General features: G+C 48.4%; 1 protein-coding gene across 1 annotated transcript in view; it reads left to right on the top strand.

The window, feature by feature from the left end:
• Positions 1–17,945, top strand: part of WASHC4 (WASH complex subunit 4) — a 987,939-nt gene that overhangs the window by 900,778 nt on the left and 69,216 nt on the right. Inside the window, exon 32 of the mRNA XM_085653223.1 lies at positions 10,727–10,820. Coding sequence (XP_085509349.1) covers positions 10,727–10,820 — 94 coding nt within the window. The remainder of the gene's footprint in view (positions 1–10,726; positions 10,821–17,945) is intronic.

The following is a 17,945-nucleotide window of genomic DNA, read 5'->3' as shown; positions in this document are numbered from 1 at the left end:
CAAAGCATGTGAATCTACAGCTCTAAATGCCAAGAAAAGATGCTTACTGGGTAAGTAACTTTATCCTTTTCTTGGTTGAGAGAGAGCACAGGTTTCCCAATCATTGGCCACCGCCAGGTGTTCCTAACCATTAGGTTGTGGCGCAACTGTTCATTTACTGTTACTGGGACAATATAGTGTAGCTTGCTCACACATGGGGATCCTGGCTGGTAGAAAATTCCCAAGTGACAATTTTCCCAGACTACAGCGCTGAAATGCGGAGGAACTGAGAGTAGTTCATGGAGAGCAAGCTGCAGTTACGCAGGTCTAACAATAAGTATGCTCTGGTGTTCCCAGCACTGCTTTGTGTCGAGGATGGGAGCAAAACTATTTTCTTTCAGACACCGAGAGAGGCTTGGGACTGGATGAAAGCCAGGGGAGTGGCACCCCTTCGAATGGGACAAGAGATGGAGGCTGGCTACCGACGATGGGTGCTAGGCAGCCTGCCAGGAGAGCTTGCCACAAATCATCCAAGGAGCAGGCAGCTAGGGAAAGAGCACAAGTGGTGGCAGATATGGAGCGGAGAAACTCAACTGAGGTGGAGGTCATGGACTCACGGTCAGTGTCTACCAGTTCTCCTGCACGAGACTCCATTACTTAAGTAGTAAACACCCTAGATGTGGGATCTGCCATCCCCGCAATGACTGCCAACTTTGTGGTGTAACTTGTTGGATTTGATGTGTGTCCTCCCACCACCCTTGTTGGCGTGGGGTCCAGGAAGGCCGGCTCCAGGGTATTCTCATTAGTGAGTCCCTCAGGAGTCTGGTGCAGGGTATGGTCGCCTCTCATTTGGGTGGTGGATACCTTAATAGTGGGGATCATTCAAGGAGACACATTCATGTTCATTTCCCTGCAAGTTATTTACCTAATTAAGGCTTACACCACAGCTCCCCCAAAATTCAAGCAGAACAGTTCTCATGTATGTGTTTCAGGTGCAGATTGTTTGGCTGAGTAAGTTCCCGCTCTTAGCCTGGAGGTGGGAGTTTGTGAACCAGTTTCTTTAGGACATGGGGTGTGCAAAACAAAGGTTTGTTAATAAGAAACACGGATGATTCCGCTATTCACACGGGGGGCGGAGCCCGCCCACGGAACTCTAGAGATCCAATACTCTCATGACACATAACAAGTATAGCCTAGTGACTTGGAATGTACGGGGCATAGCCACTTACATGAAACTGCACAAAATGTACTCCTACTTTAGGCGCAGGCAGGTGCACGTTGCCTGTCTGCAAGAGACTCATTTAGGGGCTGGGGAGTTGCAAAAATTAGTTGAGAGATGGAAAGGATAAATGCACGGTACACATACACGGGATCTGCCAGGGGGATATTAATATGGATGGCTCCAGGAGTGCCATTTGGCACACAACACACTAAAGTAAACCTGAAGGTGGTGGTCGAGGGTGACTTAGATGGGGCCCCATTAGCCTTAGTGGTGATGTATGCTCCGAACACTTCCCATCCCCTTCCTACTTGTCCCTCACTCCTGCCCTTCTTACCTCGACTCAGGCACCAACCTATTGGTGCAGGGATTTCAATTGTGTCTTTGACCTACATTGGACAGTTCCAATCCCCCGGTGTCTGGAGCACAGGCAGCTCCCAACACTAGATTGCTACGCCAATGGGCCACACTCCCAAGTAAGGGACATATGGAGGGCACTACACCCACAGTTTGCAGAATACTCCCACTACTCAGGTGTACATGCGTTACACACTAGAATAGATATGATATTTGGTACAGCGGAGGCCCAACTTAAGGTCACAAGTCCTGAGTATTTGGATCGGACCTTGTCTGATCACAGCTCCTTACGTTTACCATTCAGTGGGGGCGCCGCAACTTTGCAATACCCCATTGGCGGCTTTCAACTGAGGCACTGGGTGACCCGATATTCCGGTATTGGATTGGAACTGTGATAGACCAGTATTCTGAGAGAATGTGGGAATGGCCTCTACCAGGGCTATGGAATGGGATGCATTTTTTCTAAGGGGAATCTGTGTGTCTGAGATTGTGGGGGGCAAATAAGGTGTTACATGGGGATCTTCTTAGGGAACATTGTTACCCGTGTATGTAGAATAGAACAAGTAGCATAAGGCATGGCAACTTGCATCAGTAGATAATGCAGGGTCTATGCTGGCATGGTTACAAAGAGAGGATAAACCGAGGAACCCGATAAGTGCTATTCACGCCCAAGACGGGTCGCTGGTGAACACACAGCAGGGAATTAATAATGTGTTTCATGCTTATTACAAGACCCTGTATGGTGCCTCCACAGAAGCTGACCGAGATACATTGACACATTATTTAGACCGTTTAATTCTGTCGTCTACCACTGTAAAAAGACCTGGACGCCCCAATCACTGTTCAAGAGATTAGACTGACCATCAAACACATATCAGAGGGTAAGATCCCTGGGACAGATGGCTTACCTGTGGAATTCTGATGCCTACACGGATAGATTAGCACAACGATCATTGAGAGTATTCACTGACGCTAGAGCTGAGGTCGCGCTACAACCCTCCATGAGTGAAGTGATGATTGTGGTGCTACCTAAACCTGGTAAAGACTCCCTCAATGTAGGCTCATATAGTCCATTATCGCTTCTTAATATGAAATATCAGCATCATTCCTGACACCCATAGCCCAGATGATCGTGAACTCTAATCAAAATGGGTTTATCCCAGGTAGGAACACCTTCCTAAATCTTAGACAGTTGTTCTGACTCATGGATTGAGATAAGCGCATGATGTTCAGTAATGGCTTGATATTGAAAAGGCTTTCTATAGGCTAAGCTGTTAATTTCTTTTTGTGGTACTGGACAGGACGGGGTGGGGCAGGAATTACAGAGATTGGTCTCCCTCTTGTAAACCAATCCCACAGCAACGATGCACAGGGGGCAGAGATCTTAGAGCCTATATCGTGTCAAAGGGCACAAGGCAGGGGTGCCCCTTTTCCCCCGTAATTTTCACCCTGGCCATGGAACCTATGGCGTGCATGTTGCGGTCTAAGGGCCCCCATTGGGGAATCACGGTTGGGCATCAAGTCCATAACATATCCCTAAATTCTGATAATGCCCTAATTTAGATGCCTCCAATGTCCAGTTGTTGATTGAGCTCTTCAATGAGTATGGCAGTCTCTCGGGCTAACTGCTACCTGCCTTCGGTGGAAGGTGGATGCGTTTAAGTACCTGGGGGTCACAGTGTATCATAACGAGCACAACCTTATAGAGGGAAATTTGGGGAAGGTGCTGATGGCAACGAGGTGGTTCCTACCTTTTTGGCTCCAGCTCCCATTATTGCCGATGGAGAGGATTGAAATATCTAAAATGTTGGTCCTACCCAGAATGCCATATTGTTTTGCGGCCCTACCGGTGTCATTATTGCCCACCTTCTTTCGGGAATTGCAGGGGACACTTGTTTCATTGACATGGAGAACAGGCAGGTTAGGAGTTGCTTTGACAAATCTTTATTCACTGCTGGAAGAGGGAGGTTAAGGCGCACCCAATTACCAATGGTATTATGCTGCTGCCCAGTGGCAGTGTATTCTGTCCTGAATCGCTAATATTCCCAGCTGGGAACAAACAGAGGTGAGAGGTGAACTGGGGAATACACCATTTTAGAATATCTGATGGGAGTGGTGCCAGGGGTTAAATCAGAGTACAGGCTGTTAAGAGTAGCAAAAGACGTCTGGAAAAAATGTGGTCACGTCAGCGGAGCCATATGAGCCACTCCCGGAGCGCTGACGTCTGTTTTCTTCTTTTCTGTGTCCCAACGCGGATCCAGAAAAACTAGCGATTCCTTGACCTGTTTTTTTCAGGCATTCTCGACGTCACGGAACAGTGTGCGATGCCTTCGGGCTTTAAGGTGTGTGAGACCAGTACGCGGCAACTGTCTGTCACGGATCCGCATGTGATATGTATGTGGTGCCTGGGAGTGCACCACGACTCCAAAGAGTGCGACGCCTGTCGGCAGATTAAACCAAAGTCCCTAAGGGAGCATCGTATGAAGCTGCTGGCCGCCCGGATGTCCGGTCCTGCGCCTTCACGCCGCATTCCTCACGGGGTCGTCCCGCGGACGTCGTTCGGAGACAGGTAAGCACAAGCATAAGTCATGGAGGTCGTCCTCCCGTAAACGTGACGCTGGGGCCCGCTGCTCTCTGTCTTTGCCAGGCACAGGCGCCCAGGAGTCGTCTCCCCCGTACCCACCCTTCCCGGGTGTCGGAGTGACAAGGACCCAGATGGAGGCTTATTCAAAGGCTCTCCAGTCTTTCTTTGGGTCACCCCCTCTCCCTGGTGCGCCTTCGGATCCCACAGAGGAGGAAGGCACTCATGTCAGGTCTTCGTCGGCGGATTCGTTCTCGGCGCAGGCTGTGTGCATCGACTCCGGTTCCGGAGTCGATACGATGTCGGGACACGGCCAGGAGGGGCATCCCAGCCATCTGTCCAGCCCACCCATCCAGTTGCTGCATAGCCCTGTGCGGCTTCCTGCGCTGACGTCGGCTGCGGCACTGAGTTCGAAGCCCTGTTGGCCTCTCTCCTCCCCTCAGGTGGAGGTTGAGTCGCCGTCGATCTGTGCCCAGATCGAGGCCCCTCTGGAAGTTCTCAACGTCGATGCGACGCCGTCTCGGCGTCGGTCGACGCCAGTGCCGGCGCCTACAGCTCCTCTGTTACAGGAGGATGAGATCCCTCTGGGCTCACCCTGCCCAGCGTCGTTTCGGTGCCCCTTGGTGCAGGTGCCTAGCGTTCCATGGCCTTTGGATCAACTCAGACTCCTCCACCTTTACTGTCTAGTGGACGAGTTCGCCTCCAACCGCCCCCGACCGATGGTTGTTGACGCCCCCCAGAATGGCGACAGAGGCTAGTACCACTTTCGCTAGGGCTGTTTGCAGGGCTGCAGATATTCTTCGCTTGCAGCCCCCTATGGTTTCCCTGCCCTCTGATCCTTTACTGGATCTCCTCCACATGGACCCTGTGGACGTGGAGTCTTTGCTGCCCCTTGGTCGGTCTTTGTTTGACATCCTGCTTGGTACCTGGGCACGGCCCTCCTCTGGTGACCCTGTTGATCGGGCCATTGCTCACCGGCATCGCCCGGCCCCAGACGATCCTGTCTGCTTGTCACTTCACGATAGTCGTTTTCCCGACAATGTTTTCGGCACGCTCTACGAGATCTGCCATTCAATGGCGTGGACCTTTTTAACTGTCATGCTGATTCAGCTATCTCCCGCCTCATGTCTGGTCTCCCATGATTTTCTGGCCCGTGCGGCCTGGCTTTCTCGTCCTTGTGGCCTCTCTTTTTCATATGTTGTATGACTTTGTGTTGCTTTTTCTTCATAGGCAGCGCTGCCTCGTTTGTTTTGGACCCTGGTTTCATGATGTAATACCCAGATGGTCTAGGCGGCTATTCTGCCATGTTTGCCTTTGTTTAGTACAGCTGGTTCTGCCTTAATTTCAGTCCTCTGTCTGTGAGCTTGTCTCAAGAGGAAGCCCCCTTGCCGGGGTTAAAACTTACCCTATGTGGGGTATTTGCTGGCTATTGTGTAGCTGCCTTCCTACAAGGAAGGCTTGGTATGCTCCTGTGGAGTATTCCTCACAGAGGTTCTTCTGTGGATCGGTCTGTCCTCTCTTTCTGCTGTTATGTGACCCACAGGTTGGCGTCGCTCTATTGCACTTTCAGTTAGGGTTGGGGTCCACGGTTGTCCGTAGTAGTTAGAAACATCGGTAGAGGTTCCCTACCGTGAGGCTTCTGCCTCGCCTGCTTTTCACAGGGGCGTTTTTCAGCTTCGCTGTGCTCCTCTTTGTCCATGTTGGCTGTTCTTCTTTTCGCCAGCCACTGTCCCTTGGGTCCGTTTGTTCTGTTCTGTTCCGTTCCGGCACAGTTCTTCCGCAGCGGGCGCTCTGCCATCGTATTGCGCCGGGGCAGAGCCGCTGCGCAGCACACTTCTTCAGTGTTTGCCCGAAGTGTGGGTGCACCCTGGTATGTTCGCTATCATGGGGTGCCTGCTTTCTTTCTTCCGCTTCTGCGGTGACTGGTACTACCCTCCACTCTCCGGGATGGGTAATACTTTCTTATACTTCAGCCCTGTCTGCACTTGTCTGTAGGCGGTGGCGTCTTCGCCATGTACGTCTATGCTGTACACTGCCTTGTGCCCACATTTTCTGGGCACTTCCCAAACAGGAGTTTTTCCTATTTCCCTGCTGCTTTCCGCGCAAGTGTTTTCCACGCTTCTGCTTTGGGTTCCTTCTGTAACACTCTTTGGGGAAGTGTTCTCTTCAGGATACTCGCTTTCTTGGGTGGTCTTGTCTGTACATCCCTAGGCCATTACGTTGGTCCTGACTGTAGGAGAGTAGGGTCTGCTTTCTATGTTCACCCCCACTTTTTGCTTTTGCTTTACTGGTTTTCGACTTAGATGTGGCTGTGGGCCTGCTAACCAGACCCACAGCCCTGCTGTTCTCTCTCTAAATTGATGCTATGTACTTTAGGTGCATAACCCATTTGGATAGGATCACCTTATTGGCCCCTGTACAGTGTACCTTAGGTACCCAGGGCATAGGTGTATCCTAGGCCTACCAGGGGCTGCAGCATGTATTGTGCCACCCCTGGCCTGGCCTTCCATTATGACACAACTGGCTGATCACTCAGCTGGGGCAAGGTTGTGTAATCACTCCTTGCTTAGGTGTAGTATTCCTATACCTAACTTACATATAGACACATGTGTACCTATCAGCCACTCCTATGGCAGGCCTTAACAATCCTGGAGGCAGAGTGCTTGGTAACATGTGAGATGGTGCTCTAGCATGAGCTGAGCCTGTCTGCAGCTTTCGGAACCATGTCCTTATAGCTGTTCTATGATATAGCCTACCATATACTCTTAAAGTGCCTTATAATCTTAAACGGTTATGGTAACTATGGTTTGGCTTTATCAAAACATGTCGTGTAAGGTGTCTAACACTTTGGAATAATACCCCCATCCCATTTCTGGGGATGAGGATATTATCCCTCCCTTCTAGAGGGAGAAGACATGTTGTAACCTACTTACCCGGTTAAAGTTAACCAGAGGCCCAGCATCACAAAATGGATGCTGCTGCCACAGTCACAAGTCTGACCTCCTGCTGCTGGGAGTGATCCCGGCAAGGGAGGCTTGGACAATAGGTTTCCTGCCTTGGGAGGTGCGAGCACCACCCCAGACAGGCCTTAGTGTATTGGGGCAGGGAGGGATGAAAAGAATGAGACATGCCTGGGGCACACAAGGTGTCCCGTGCATAGTCCAGTTCAAACCGGTGCTGGGGCACTCCAGCCCCAGTCCTGGCGCGAAACTGGACAAAGGGAAGGGGGTGTAACCACCCCCCTCCCAGGTCCCACCCATAAGGCGTGACCTAGCAGGTAACCCAGCCCCCCAGATTAGTATAAGAGTGGTAGCTGGGCCCCAGGAGATTAGATTATCCTGAACCTGCAACTTGAACAGAAACTCTGGACCTTCGACATTCGACGAAAGAAGAAGACTGAAGAATCTCCCTTGTGGCCAAGGAGTGGCTACCCTGTGCAAACAGGCACCATCAAGAGACTACCCTTTGCTTTGCTGAAGTTCTACGAGGGACCGACTACAGAGCCCGACCAGAGCCTTGACTTCCAGACTTCTCCGACCCTGATCCACATCCACAGCCGAGCTGAGATCCGTGGAGGCGACGAGAGACGTGGGACCGGCTACCTGGGAAAAGTGGCTAGTATCTTCAAGCGCAGCTTCTGAGGCACCCTCGAAGTTGTGCACCGGGGATTGAGAAGCCCCAACCCCAAGCACCATCTGCACCGAAGATCAGCCCCCCACACTCCACGAGTCCTGCGTGGGGCCCTTCTGCATTTTCCTGCTTGCCGCGTCTGTCCGGTTGCTTGCCCGTTGGCTAGTGGCCTTGGTGACGACGCATCCAGAAATCTTCACCGCTGTTTGGCTCCTCCAGACTGGCTCCCGCTTCCTTGCAAAAGAGAAGCACCCCAGACCTTCCTGGTCTGCACCAGAAACAAGTCCTCCGTTCTTCGTGGGTTCCGCTTGCCAAGGCTTGGTGAGTCCTAGTCCAACTTCGACGCCGCCGACAGCAAGAGCCTTCGTGGGACAGCTCGCCTCCTGGTCCTGGTCGTCCTCGACGTTCCCTGGTCCTCGTGGCTGCAGCGACAAGCTTCACCTTCACCTGCAATCTTCACGACATCGCCTGGTTCCTTCCTGGTTCCACGTGGTCACTGGCTAGTGACCTTGACTCTGTCCCTTCTGCTTGCAGGTCTCCTCTCTTCTTGATCCCAGCCTTGGGATCCACCGGACACTCTTCACTGACTGCCTGTCAGCAACTTTCCTTCAGGCATCCATAGAAGTCCACGACGAAACCCGACACAAGTTCACACCTATGCACCCGCAGCCTGTGGGCTAGGTAACTTGGGTACTTCGGTGCTCACAAGGGTAGTGACTATCCTAGGGTCTAGTTTCCAAGTCTCGACTCTCTAGCTGCTTTAGAAGTGTCCTTAAACTGTTAATTGCTAATAACTACTATTTCTATCGACTTTTACGCATTACGCGTGAGTGTTGCCACTCTGCACCTGAATCCCGTGGGCCTCCCACTTCCTAACTGTTGCTAGTGTAGTGTAGCCCCAAAGATTCCCTAGGCCTAGGCCTATCCTATTTCCGTGACAGTGGTCCTTATACCACTTACTTAGAATATGGTTTGCGTGGCCCCTAGGGCCTAACTGTATTACTTACCTGTGTGATTTAATGTATGCTTAAATAAGACTGTGTTGTACTTACCTCTAATCTCATAAAGAGTGCTGAGGGTTTGACTAGAATAAATACACTTTATTTTATATATATATCTGTTGTGGTGTCCTTTCATTTGGTATTCAAGGGATTATATATGGTATCACAGCTGGCTTCACATGCCATTCAGAGTTTAGCCTAAGCCTGCTCTTGTCCATGCTACCACTAGGATAGCTGGTCTATAAGGTTGACTTTACAACCAATCACCATAAGGGTATTTGGACTGATATAAGGTGTACACTAGAACTAGTGACATCATACATCAGGCCAACTTCTCACACTGACTGTTTTCACTTTCGTGTCCTGCTCCATCTCCTCATCTGTCTAGCGGGGGCATTCTGGACGGGTGGCTGATGTCCCTTACGGATCTGGACATTGTCCTGTCCGACTCTGCTTCAACCTGACCGTTGGTACTTATGGCGTACCCTAGTCTTGTATTATGCAACACATCCTTTTTAGATGTGCATCTTTCTTAAAATATATCTGCTCTGCGCTCTTCCCACAGCAGGGTCGCGCAGGCTACTTTCCTTGCTGCGGTGTCCGTGGTCTTCGCCCTGGTCTGCTCATGGTGCGAGCCCTTGTTGTGTGTCTGGCTTGCCAGAGGCCCCTTTTTACCGGTTGCCTGCCGGGTGATGCGTCCTTCACATCTGGGCTGCTCACGCTACCCTACATGGGGATTTCCCTATACTTAGTGTGGTTCTGGCATCCACACTCTATGCTTATGTGTATTCCTGTCTTCCACATGAATACCAGTCTTACTGTGGTCCTGTTCTGAGTGCTTCTGTTTGTTGCCGCTCAACCTCTCACATGTCTTTGTGAAGGTGTGACTGCGTACTGGATTGTCTTGTGTTTCTGGTAATGCCGGCACTTTCTGGCCATGGGTCGGCATCCTGCCAATGCTGCCCTCACAATCGACTGGCCAGAGTGGACAACTAGATATTTGTAGATTGCACTGGTGCCAAGAAGGGCAGGGTGATGACCAAACACATATTTTGTGTTGGGTCTGTATCAAAATTCGGTATGCCATGGCTATGAAAGAACCTCCAGAAAGCATTTGTTCTCATTTTACCAATGCCTTAGCTGCTTCCATGGCTTATTCCAGAGGCCTACCCATTTCTGACCGCTGCTGGGCAGCAATGTGGTCATCCTTGCATACTTTTTCAAAGCACTACTGCCTCACTGTCAAATGACGCCACCTACTGCATGCAGAGGTACTGCTCATGAAAAGAATTCCAGATTCAGCCTGACGCCATGGACAATTCTACAGTGAAAAATCTACAGCTAGATAGATTCTCCACCAGATAAGTCGTTACCGAAGGTAAGTAACTTGTTCTTCACTGTCATGTCTCTATAAGTTACTCCCTTAAACCTCAAATGTGAACCGGAAATACATTCAGGGACTGATGTCAGCATGCCAGTTAAAGTCTAATGCACCAGGGGGAACTCACGGCCAGATGCGGAGAGGCAGCTGGAGCGTGTGACATCACTGAGTAACATTGGAGAGTAGCTTTTGGGAAGAACATTTTCCATACTTGGAAGTTGTATTCATAAGGCGAGGATTCTACTGGGAGATTGTGTCCACCCAAAAATTATACTTACTGTATTTCCCTGTCCCTTCTGCCACAATGTAATGTAAACATAGAGGAGATAACCACTCTCACTCATATTTGATTTACTAAGAAACATGGCATACATGTTAAATTCTGTTTCAAATTCATCTTGCTATACTGTAGTCATTCCTCTGTTGCTCTAAATATTCAATGGACAACAACACCTAGTATATATGAATGTTAGACTGTATTGCATTTCAGTTTCTTCATGCAAAAGATTACAAAAATAACTATGTTCATAGAGACTATATATGCTCACAGAGTTGTTTTTCCTTATACCCTTGTTTAGGAATTTGAGCTTCTTTATTTCTCACTCAGTAGTGCCCGGATTTTCTTTAGAGCAGACAAAACCGCTGCAGAAGAGAACCAAGAAAAGAAAGAAGGTTGGTGGATTTAAGCTATTCTTTCATTTGGGAACTGTAAAATTTATTTACTGTTGCTTATAAATGGCCTCTCTAAATACAGTCAGCTGTTTTGAACATACTTGATGCTAGATAAAAAGTCTGAGCTCATAAGAACATAGCCTGAATTGCACAGAATTTGGTCCTTCGTCTGCTTCCACTAGGTTTTACATTTGCACAGTGCTACTTGAACCACTTTTTCCAGGTCTTTTTTCCTGGGGTGTTTGGGTAAGGAAACATTCATGCTTCACTTTTTCTTTTAGAGTGCATGGAGTGTATGTGCCTGTCTTGCTTTACACTTCCAAATAAAAGAAATATAGCACTCCCCTACAAAGGCACTCGGTAAAGCTAGAAAGCTCCACACTGAAGAAATGAGGCACACCAAAAGACAGTTTTCAGAATAAAGCTTGGGGTTTTATTAGTTCAACGCTCTCTAACAGAGAGGCTTTTCCAGATGTCAAATGAATCAGATAAAACAACATGCAAATATAAAATACTTCTATATATGTGCAAGCAAATAATAATGCAAATGCATGGGATAAAACACAAGCAGATAATTATGGAAAAACCCATGCAAATAATAAACACTTAAAAGTCAGATAATAATGAAACATTCACAAGCGAAATGCAAGGAAGTAAGACACAAGCAAATAATACATTTATAGGAGAATAACTATATATACGTTAAGAACAGAAATACTTCACAGGCCGGTCACTCAACACACATACAAAAACACATGTAGAAATAACTATATATCTATACATATATCTCAATATCAATGATCATCGAAAATACCTCACCAGCTGCAATATCTTCATCCTAGCCCACAGAAGACTGGGGGATCCCAAATTAGAGTCCCTGGGGGACAGGGGGTCAAGTGACTCCCTAAGCCAGGAAATGCAGCACTGAGCAGATGCGTCCACCTCTCAGGAGAGAACCCGGTTTACTAGCCAAGAAACCTCAGTTTTTATTATAATCTCGGTGCACGAGAAGGTTGGAAAAGACACCCCCTACAGCAAGGAAACCTGCTGGTGCTGGCCAAGTTCCTTTAAGCATTCCAAGGCAAATGATTTCTCACGCATTTTTCTCGTGCTCTCACACTACATGTTCCAGCCCCTTATCTTAGTGAAGCTCGTGAAAGTACAAAACATCTCAAGGATTGCAAAAAACACGCTCAAATAGGAAAACAATTCTGTGAGTAACCTGGGGCCTGCTTGTGTGTGTAGAACTCAAGCCAGACAGAGTCAGAATTCAAAATAGATTTAAAGCAAGCTAATTGTTAAAACTTAATTTCCCAATGTACAACATAATGCACATTTGTGCACCACTGCCTACAGCACTACAGACAGAGAAGCTCATTCCACACATTTATCTCTCATGCTTTCGGACGTACATCCCACATGTTCTGGTCCAGGCAAGGCTGTTTTGCTCTATGCTGAGGAAAAAGTAAGCCTCCCTACTCTAAAGCTATAATGAGACACAAAATAAAATCACAAGTCGAAATGCAGGTGCACAAAAAATGATGTTGTACATTCAAGATGGAGTAAATTAAAAAACATATAGTGAATTAAAACTATGGTAGTCAACTAAAACATTGGTAGTCAAAGATCATCATGTGATCCCAATACATGAGTGCATATAGCACTACAGTGCCCGAAGTCATCACCAATATGCCATGAAATTGCAAGTGCTGCCTTTACTTCTGCCTCAACACATTGCCATTGCATGCATTTTACAATAATTTGAGCAAAGGTGGTAAAGGTGTTCTTCACCCTTTGTTATCCTGGTAGGGAGGAACACTCTTAGTCAGCCTCTCCCACATACATACTTCAGGTTGCTCCAAAAATGATCAGCAGCACAATGGGTCCTAATTCAAGTTTCAGAATGGATCTCGTCTTTCCACACATTTATTGTCCCCCGAGTCCCTGTACAACAAATCCTCACATGTAGGACCTCAGTCATGCCATGTTAGCTTTATTATTATTATTTTTTTTTTTTTCAGAAGGATAAATTAGTCTGTAGTGATCTTTATTAAATACATTACTACAACCTAATGTTCCTTCAATAGCTAAAATACCCATTCCGAATTAGATAGAAATACTGAATATGAAAATTCACATTGTGGTCTATTTTATTTTAAATAAGGAATAATGCGGTCTACCATGGTCTTACTGAATACAATTTTCACAAGCTTGAAATGTCTACAATGGAAATGTAGTTCTACCCAAGTGTTTTTCTGATGACTACGTATAACAGAATGTTCTTCGTCTTTTAACTTTCCCAGGTGCCAAACTGGAGCCACAACTTTTTCATAGCAATAGCTCTGTTGCGTCAACAGGTGGCACCACTAGACTCCAGGGCATACTGGTTCCACCTCGGAAAGTGATGTCACAGACCATATGTAGGCACTACCCGAGCGTGATTGTCCGCTCCTTCTTTTCCGTGGCCTTCCACCTGTATTTGGGTTCCTCTCCCAACTTTGCCATTTTAACTGACGCCAGGATTATAGAAAAGACAGTGTACTAGGTAAATATCCCCTCCAAAAATTACAGTCTTTAAGCCATGTTGTGACTATAGGAAGCCGATGTAGGTCATGGATCCACATGATGGTCTGCCTGTGCTGTCTAGAGTCTGGACAAGAGTCGAAGTAATTGCAGCAGATGCACCCTTAAAGTGATCAAGGAGTGAAGCAGCATGTTCCTAAACACAAAAAGCAAGGTAGGACATGCTCCAGAGAACGGACATACCCTTGCTGCAAGTCACATGTTTGCTTCCGCTCCAAGGTGCTATCATCCGGGCAGTCAAGGACAAAGTTGATGGACAAGCACAAGAATTCCAAGGGCCCCTCGTCCCTGTCTTACCACTCCCGCTCCAGGGAGAAGTAAAAGCTCCCTTCTCTCACACCATCATGTGATTCAGAGGCCCTGTGAGCTCTGACTTCCCTCTGCCTTTGTCGAACCTACAGTCTTTCAAGGCATTAAGAAGGCCATGCTGCAACTTGTCAGGGCTATACTGGCTCACTGTTGAGTTCCTTTGGGCCCCATGGAGGCTCAGGGACCTCTAGTATGACTCCTCCCGGCAGGTCTGATCCTGGTACAGACTGACCCTGTAGGACCTTCACTTGGTTCCCACCACCCTATCGTTCACCAATTCCTGCTTTGGGCTCACACCTGCATAGATTCCAAAGCCCATTTCCAATTTCAAGCCGTTGTCTGCTTGTCTGGCTATGAGAGTACCAAAGTGCAGAGTCTAGTTTTAGATGACCTACAACCTCTCCTACGACACGAGTATTATTACAGTCTGGAAACCTTGTTGGGTGGGATCCAAACATTGATCAAGGGCTCTGAAATATTACGCATGATGAAGATGATGAGGATGAGTAGGTGGAGAATTTGCTTCCCATCATTACGCAGATGCTGGTCTATTCATAGATCTACAGCGTGCTAGTGACTTAAATTCCTCCCCTTAGACAAATATACACTCTACAACACGCCCACCTACTTAGGAGGCTGCCTCATTTGCTATAGTAAGCAGATGCAGAGCAGCATAGAGAGTGAGGAAACTTTACTAACAAAACTCTTGAAGCTTAAGACCTGTTACCTCCACTTATTTAAATCCGGTTTAGTTAATTAAAACCTTTACATGCACAGAAAATGATATTAGACAGACAGGCCATGTTTAAAAAAAAAAATCATTTTTACACATGTTAATTCTATTACAACATTTAGCTCGAGTATACCTAAATCAGATTATTAAAATTGGCCTACTATTGCCCTCCAAGACACATAGTCTGCAGTAAGGGCTTACCGACAGGTTCGGACTAAGGCATGATTAAATACCTTCTGCAACATGGTTACACAAAAACTTGAGTTTAATGGTGTTTGAATAACCAATATCAAGGTAAGATTGACGTTTATACCTATGTAATTGTTCATAAATTGCCAGGTTTAGGCATGCTTGGCAACAGTCGCTTTGCCTTCCAAAAGGGACAGGTTTCGAGCAACTTTGTTCACAAGTCTTTTAAACTTATTAGCTGACGTTTTTGTTGTCCAGAGTTTGCCAACCTGCAGTGAATGTAGGGATTTATCCACAAAACGTCTGAGGGTGACTCAGAGCTCGGAGTGCTAATTTATAGCCAAGTGCAGTGGACCAGAGAATTGGATACAGCCAATTTTAGTCTAAGGTACATCTTTAGAAAGGAGCACATTGTTGCCCAGGTTTGTTTTGTTAAACCAAACTCAAGTCACATTTGGGACTGAGAGGTGTAGTTTGGTAACTTGAATACTGTTCTATAGGCATTTGCTGTTAATGTATCCAAAAGCTAAGCTTTCTTTGCTCTTGTTATCTCTCAGCCACATGTGATGGTCGGGAGTAACTTCACCTTCATTATCTCCAATAGATGTAGAGGACTTCAAGGAATCTCTGGAGACCAACACTTGTCTTGCTCATTAAAGCAAATCGTCGGCATATAGTATGTTTGATAACAAGAAGTCCCAGAGTTTAGGTGGATGTGCGTATACCATGTCTAACTTTTTTGACAGTTCTGAAATTCATAGGTTGATCAGCAAGGGGGCAAGAACTCACCTTTTGCTTCAGATCTGAAGATATGTAAAATCTGAAAGAGACTATTAGTTATGGATTCCTTCCCTTAGAATTACCCCCTCGCGTCAGACTGGATCCAGATAATTTTTCTTCAGCAGTACCCCTGCGCATCGGTAGATGGTGTCGGTTGACTCAGTGTTCTTCGTTGGCGTCGTGATCACCGGAATGACTTTGTGGTATCTACTTAGACGCTGCCCCTGCCCACTGACGTCCGTTCTTTCTTTTTCCTTGCCAGCCAGCGCAGATCCGGAGAGAGCGCTACCCTTAGTGTTTTTTGACTAAAATTGTTTTGACTTTTTGTCGATTTCTTTTTTCGACTCCTGGTGCAAGCAAGGGATGTCACATGGATGGATCAGCTTCAAACCTTGTGACTCCTGTCACAAGTTGATGTCAGTCCCGGACCCACACCTCGTGTGCCTCTGGTGCGTGGAGCACAACCACAACCTGAAGTCGGGCTCCAACTGTCGGGCCAGGAACCCGAAGACTTTGCGGGAGTGGTCCCGAAAGCATCTCGAGGCCTGGAAGTCAGCACCGCGTGGCTCGAGGTCCCGGTTGAGAGGGAGGTCACGTGACCTGTCGCGGAGTCACCACCATCACTCCTCTTCGAAGTCTTCGTCTTCGCGCAAGTGGACGCACGAGAAGAAGGTGAAGAAACACCGTTGCTCTTCGCCTTCTCCCCGTCCATCAGCCGACGCGACGTGGGATGTGGAAGATAGTCGTTCGGCTCCGCCCATGGAGCCTGTTGGGTCGGCTCCGAGCTTCCTTCCCTTCTAGGGAGCCAGGGCAACCCCTGCCCAACTTCGTAGCTTTTACGAAGCCCTACACTCCATCTTTGGGCAGCCTCGACTCCGCTGGCGTGCCTTCAGGCCCCGCGCACACGGCTGGGGGTTATAGGCCTTCGATGCCAGCAGCTTCAGGTCCAGTTCCGCAGGGCCCCCAGGGATCCAGGCCTGGATCCGGATCCGCGCCGTTCGCTCTTAAGACACCTCCTCCAGTGCCGAATTCATTGATGACACCTCCTCCCTCTCCAACGCCGGTTGTGTCCCCAGCCGGCATCGACCCCGGTCCTCCCCTCGACATGGACATTGAGCTGGACCGGTGATGACCGACGCTGGTACCAGCGCCGATCGGTACTTTTGTACCTCTGTTCTATCCTTGCGTTTATTATCGCCCTGAGTGGCAGCCAAAGGAGGGTGAGGAGAACTGGGAGGGGTCTATTGACCCTCTAGCAGCTGGAAGAGCCAGACTGGAGAGAGGAACCGGGTGAGGCCAGTGGTCTGGATGCATCCCCAGACCTTGGTATGCTTTCTCATGGAAGAGGGAGCCTCCTACGCTGTGGTGTTGCGTAGGGCGGCTGAGGCCTTGGGCCTTGAGATACCTATGGTGGCAGTCAGGAGTAAACTCCTGACTGAGGTGCTTCAACCGGCAACAGCCTCTTCGGACCCCCTACTGCCGTTCAGTGAGGCCCTCACAGACATCCTTCTGGGCACCTGGTCCAAGCCCAGCACAGGGGCTCCTGAGGATAGGATGATTGCCCGACACCACCGCTGTACCCCGGGCGACCCAATTTTCGTCTCCCGACACCCTAACCCTGAGAGCTTGGTGGTCCAAGCCTCAACATCCAAAGGCACGTTCCCTACTGCACCCCCAGATAGGGAATCCAAGAAGCTGGATCATCTTGGGAAGAAGATGTTTTCTTCTGCCAGCTCAGGACTGCGGTCGGTGAACACCGCATGTCTCTTGGGCTGTTACATCCACTCTGTGTGGGACATTGTTGCGCAGATGCTGCCACACTGCCCGGAGGAGGCCCGAGCCGTACTCTCCTGTGCGGTCGCTGAAGAAAAGTTTGCAGCAAAGTTCACCATTTGTTGTGGGCCGGACACCGCCGACTGCTAGCAGGACGATTTCAACGTCGGTAGCCCTGAGACGCTATGCCTGGCTGAGGTCCACTGGCTTCTCAGGTGATGTCCAATCGATTCTTTGGGACATGCCCTTTGATGGCCATCGCTTGTTTGGGGACAAGACAGAGAATGCGCTCGAGCTCTTCAAGGACTTTAGGGCTGCAGCCAGATCCTTGGGCCTCGCTACCACCTCTCGCCCTGTGCAGTCTGCTTTTTTGCCCCTTTTGGCCCCACCACGTTCTGCTTAAAGCCGCAGGCCCGCACAGGTTGACCAGCCTCTGCGAGCCGGGGACGTGGGACCCACCGCTGTGGGTCTGGGGGCCTGCGAGTGGGCCTGTCCTCCAGTGTCCTCTCACAATGGAAAATATAGTTCCCAGGCAACGTATGAGACTAATAGTTCAAATTGATAAAGCACAGAAATGGAAAAACAAACAAATAATGCAATTCACAATTTTAATAAAAAAAGACATATAAAATCACATGTAATAAAATAACAATATGCAATAAAATTGAAATTTTCAATGATACAAATCAACAATATATGTTACACATAGTGGCAAAAAATAAGAAATCTTCACGACGCGCGTTTCGGCACAGAGTGCC

Source organism: Triturus cristatus, chromosome 4_1 (assembly GCF_964204655.1).
Source record: "Triturus cristatus chromosome 4_1, aTriCri1.1, whole genome shotgun sequence".
NCBI lineage: Eukaryota > Metazoa > Chordata > Amphibia > Caudata > Salamandridae > Triturus > Triturus cristatus.
The sequence above is the reverse complement of the archived record's forward strand: the minus strand, read 5'-3'. Positions and strand labels throughout refer to the sequence as shown.